Source organism: Octopus bimaculoides, chromosome 1 (genome assembly GCF_001194135.2).
Source record: "Octopus bimaculoides isolate UCB-OBI-ISO-001 chromosome 1, ASM119413v2, whole genome shotgun sequence".
Lineage (NCBI taxonomy): Eukaryota > Metazoa > Mollusca > Cephalopoda > Octopoda > Octopodidae > Octopus > Octopus bimaculoides.
In genome coordinates, this window is record NC_068981.1 from 20,743,976 (window position 1) to 20,748,114 (window position 4,139).

At 33.9% G+C, this 4,139-nt stretch overlaps 1 protein-coding gene across 1 annotated transcript in view; it reads right to left on the minus strand.

Moving 5' to 3' along the window:
• LOC106882326 (probable phospholipid-transporting ATPase IIB) overlaps window positions 1–4,139 on the minus strand; it is a 103,678-nt gene that overhangs the window by 62,738 nt on the left and 36,801 nt on the right. The window contains exon 2 of the mRNA XM_014932972.1: window positions 1,300–1,473. Within this exon, the coding sequence (XP_014788458.1) occupies window positions 1,300–1,473 (174 nt within the window). The remainder of the gene's footprint in view (window positions 1–1,299; window positions 1,474–4,139) is intronic.

The following is a 4,139-nucleotide window of genomic DNA, read 5'->3' on the forward strand; positions in this document are numbered from 1 at the left end:
TATATATATATATATCATCACCATCATCATTTAACATCTGCTTTCCATGCTGGTATGGGTTGGACGGTTTGACTGAGGACTGGCTAGTCAGAAGGCTGTACCAGGTTCCAATCTGATCTGGCAAGGTTTCTACAGCTGGATGCCCTTCCTAACACCAACCACTCCAAGAGTGTAGTGGGTGCTTTTTATACACCACCAGCATGAGGGCCAGTCAGGCAGTATTGGCATCGACTACACTCGAATGGGGCTTTTTACGTGCCACCAGAACAGGACCAGTCAGGTAGCACTGGCATCGCCCACAACAATGATTTCACTTAACTCAACAGGTCTTCTCAAGCACGGTTAATTGCCCAATGATTGAAGGGTACTCTTAAATGGGCCAGTTATGCTACACTGGCATGGGTCACAGTTACAACACCTTTGCCCCACCAACATGCAGTCCCCTCACTCTGTCAAGTCTATTACCACTATGATATCTTCTGCTCCTCATAACCAACAAGATGCACTTAACCTCCAATCCAGCCTATCTTACACATTTCTATCCCTTTCTCTCATCATCCCTAATAAGTCTAACCCCAACATACCTTGCAGTAACCATTATTCCCACCAACCATAAAATAAGTACAGTACTTGACACAAGTTCAATAAGTACTAGACTGGTATTGATATTGATCAATTAAATAAGTACTAGACTGGTATTGATATTGATCAATTAAATAAGTACTAGACTGGTATTGATATTGATCAATTAAATAAGTACTGGTATTGATATGATCAATTAAATAAGTACTGGTATTGATATGATCAATTAAAACTCTTGAAGATGATACCTTAGTATAGCCACAGTACTGAACCCAGTAAAAGAACATAAGAAATATGTGGAATGTGTACATATATAAAATATGGGATAATAGAATTGTGAGAACTTGGTGCAATGTGATTTGATAGTACATTGTTGATAGCTTGGTGTAATAACTACTATAAAATGTGTCCTCAATAGAATCTCCCTCCTACCTTTACACCAACAGGTATCAGTTTTCCCTTCTCCTCCTATTAAATAATAAGCAAAAAACTGAACCAATGAAAGAGTCTCTAAATAGTTGTTCAACCTGTTAGAAATATCAGCCAAATTTCCCTCAAACCACACCCTACTTTCTTGAATACAGAATGGGCATGTTAGACAATATAATTATAAACATATCTTCTAACAAGTCCAAATGGTCTCAGCTGGAATGCATTTGATCATTGGTCAGATTGACTTAGGACTAAACAATAACAACAAACTGTTGCACTACTCACCCACAGCACACATGCCACCAGCCTTCTGATAAGTAATATCCTAAAGTTCTCAGGCGAGGACACCTGGAACGTTTTTGTTTCATCAACGATTCGCTTTCGTCCATTTCGAAGTCTTCACCATTAAACATCAAAGGAACTTCATCCATTCCATCTTCATCTTCGCCGTCATATTGTCTGAAGAAAACAAAAATTGAAAAGATTTTAGCTGATTCCCCAAAGTTCACCACTACACATTAGAGACTATGTTAATTCTACTCTATGGTCTATGAGATAAACCATTCTTTTGTTACAAATAAACAAACATTAGTTTAATGTGTAGCATTGTGTAAAATGCTTATTTTAAAATTGTAACAAGTCTGATTCTGCTAAAAATATAATTTGTTTAATTCAAACATTTGGCCATTGAATACTCCCGTCCCCTAACATAACAACCACTAAATTGAAAAATTAACAATATAACAGTTTGCAATATATAACAATGAGCTTATTGTATACATTTCTTAGATGCACTACAATTCAGTCTGTAAAGGTTAAAAGAGTGGACAGACAGCAGACATAAGTCAAATAAAGAAAGACATTAATGAAAGCTACAAGTATATCCACAGTACATAGAATAAAACACAAAAAATAGAGAAAAGTGAATATTAAAAGAATCATAAAGAATAAGAGTGCATAGTAGTGTTGGTGAATTTCAGAAAGCATGGAATTTTTGTAGAATGCAGCATCCTGACAATTAACAAAAAATATAATTTTATAAGCATGTTCATGGTTGGTAGGGATATGGAATTCAAACAGGTGGCCAAAGTTGTTGATGTTGAAAGGATGGTGGATAATCTTGTCGGCTTCTACCAAGTCAGCTTGTTAAACATCAAAACTTCAGTGCCCAAATAAGTAAGATGTTCAAGATACTTTCACAAGCTTTTTGGTTTATAAACAAATCAAACAAGTAATTTATTTCATAGGTGCACAATACACTCTTCAAAAATACTGCCATCAGTAAAAAAAAAAATTCATTGTCACTGTAGATAGATGGTGAAAAAAAAAAGCACTTGCATTCAACTAATAAATGAAATATATAGTTTTCAAGTTCTGTAAGTAGTATATTGATCAAACTAGGTATACTGATTACATATGCTAAACTGTATATTTTAATGCAACAACTTGTTCAATATCTAATGAAATATGCAAATTAACTAATTATATATCCAAATTTCCAATTTGTAAATTAAGCAGATTAATTTTTCAAGTTTTTATCTGAATTACTCTCCCCAATAAACCTGTTGTATGTTATTGTTTGAATAGAATTATGTTTTTGTATTAGTCAACAATAATCCTCTGTTTCAATAAAATACAAACAACAGTATTGCAGTTAACTTTTTTCTGTCATTTTCCTGTGTGCTACTCTCATTGTAAAGAAAATCTAACAGAAAATCTATATAATGACATTCAAGATGCAAAATTAATATCTTGCTTTCTTAATTCATCAAAAAATCACAGAATTTATTAGCAAAATATGCCTGATGATTCAACTCTATAAAATGAAATTTCTGGAAGCTGGACATTGGGTACAAAGGTCAGGGCTATAACAGCTGTAAATAGCACAGATCCTATGATTTTAATTCTTAAGAATATTCTATTTTGTATTAAATATTTTCACAAAATCTATGGAAAGTAATCAGTGTGCATTCTCAACAGAGAAAATTCTATTTCATATTTCATAAAAATCTACCAAAATGATAAATTAAAAAAAAAACTTCTGTACAGGCACAGACATGGCTGTGTAGTTAAGATAAGCTCACTCCCATTTTGTGTGTTTGTGTGTGTGTGCACGCATGCGTGTGCGTGTGCAAGCGTGCGTGTGTGTGTGCATTCTTGTATTTGTGTCTTTGTGTCTGTATTTGTCACCCACCACCACCACCAATGCTTGACAACCGGTATTCATTTGTTTACATTCCCCCCCAAAAAAAGATAAGTACTGAGATTGATTTGTTTGACTAAAACCCTTCAAGGTGGAGCCCCAGCATGGCCACAATCCAAAGATTGAAACAAGCAAAATATATATAAGATATGATAGTTTACTACTTTCAAAGAAATACACACCATGTGAATTGAAAAAAATTAAGTTGTCTGCTTTTGTTTGATCACAAATCATTTAATTTTCCAAAAAATCTGTGAATTTCACTATGTGTGCACACAACTGTGCAATTTACAGTCTAACAGTTTTTACAAACTAAGTGTCGCAAATTTGAAAAAGATGAGAACTTAAGTAAAATACAGAAATTACAAAAGACAAAAGGAAGATAAAGAAACTGAAATAAGAAAAATATATTTTTCATTCAGTGCATGGCTTGAAATTTCTCTTTCAGTTTTAATTAAACCTCTGGTTCTGATCTCTTGTCAAAAAATTTGCTAATTTTGGACATTCTTCCTTACACAGTCCTCATGTTTGGTAGCAACTCTATTATTAAACTCAACAGATTCCCTTAACCACTTTGTTTTCTGCACAAACACCATCTCTCCCAGGAATCATCAAACAAAGTTGTCAGAATCTTTACACAATAAAAACAAATGGACTGTAATATCAATTCAACTGATCCACATCAGACTTTTTCAGCATCTTCTTCAATAGAGACACCTGTAATAAATAGGTTCCTAGATTCTAAACTAAGATCTGAAACTGGACCTACATTTTAGGAAGCTATTTGTTACACACCCATTTAGGATCAAGCAAGTGTATCTCTCATTCCTACAATTTTATTTTCTAAATGAAAACAAAAGTTTTCTGCACTTTTGCTTGCTTGCTCTCTCTCTCTCTCTCTCTCTCTCTCTCTCTCTCTCTC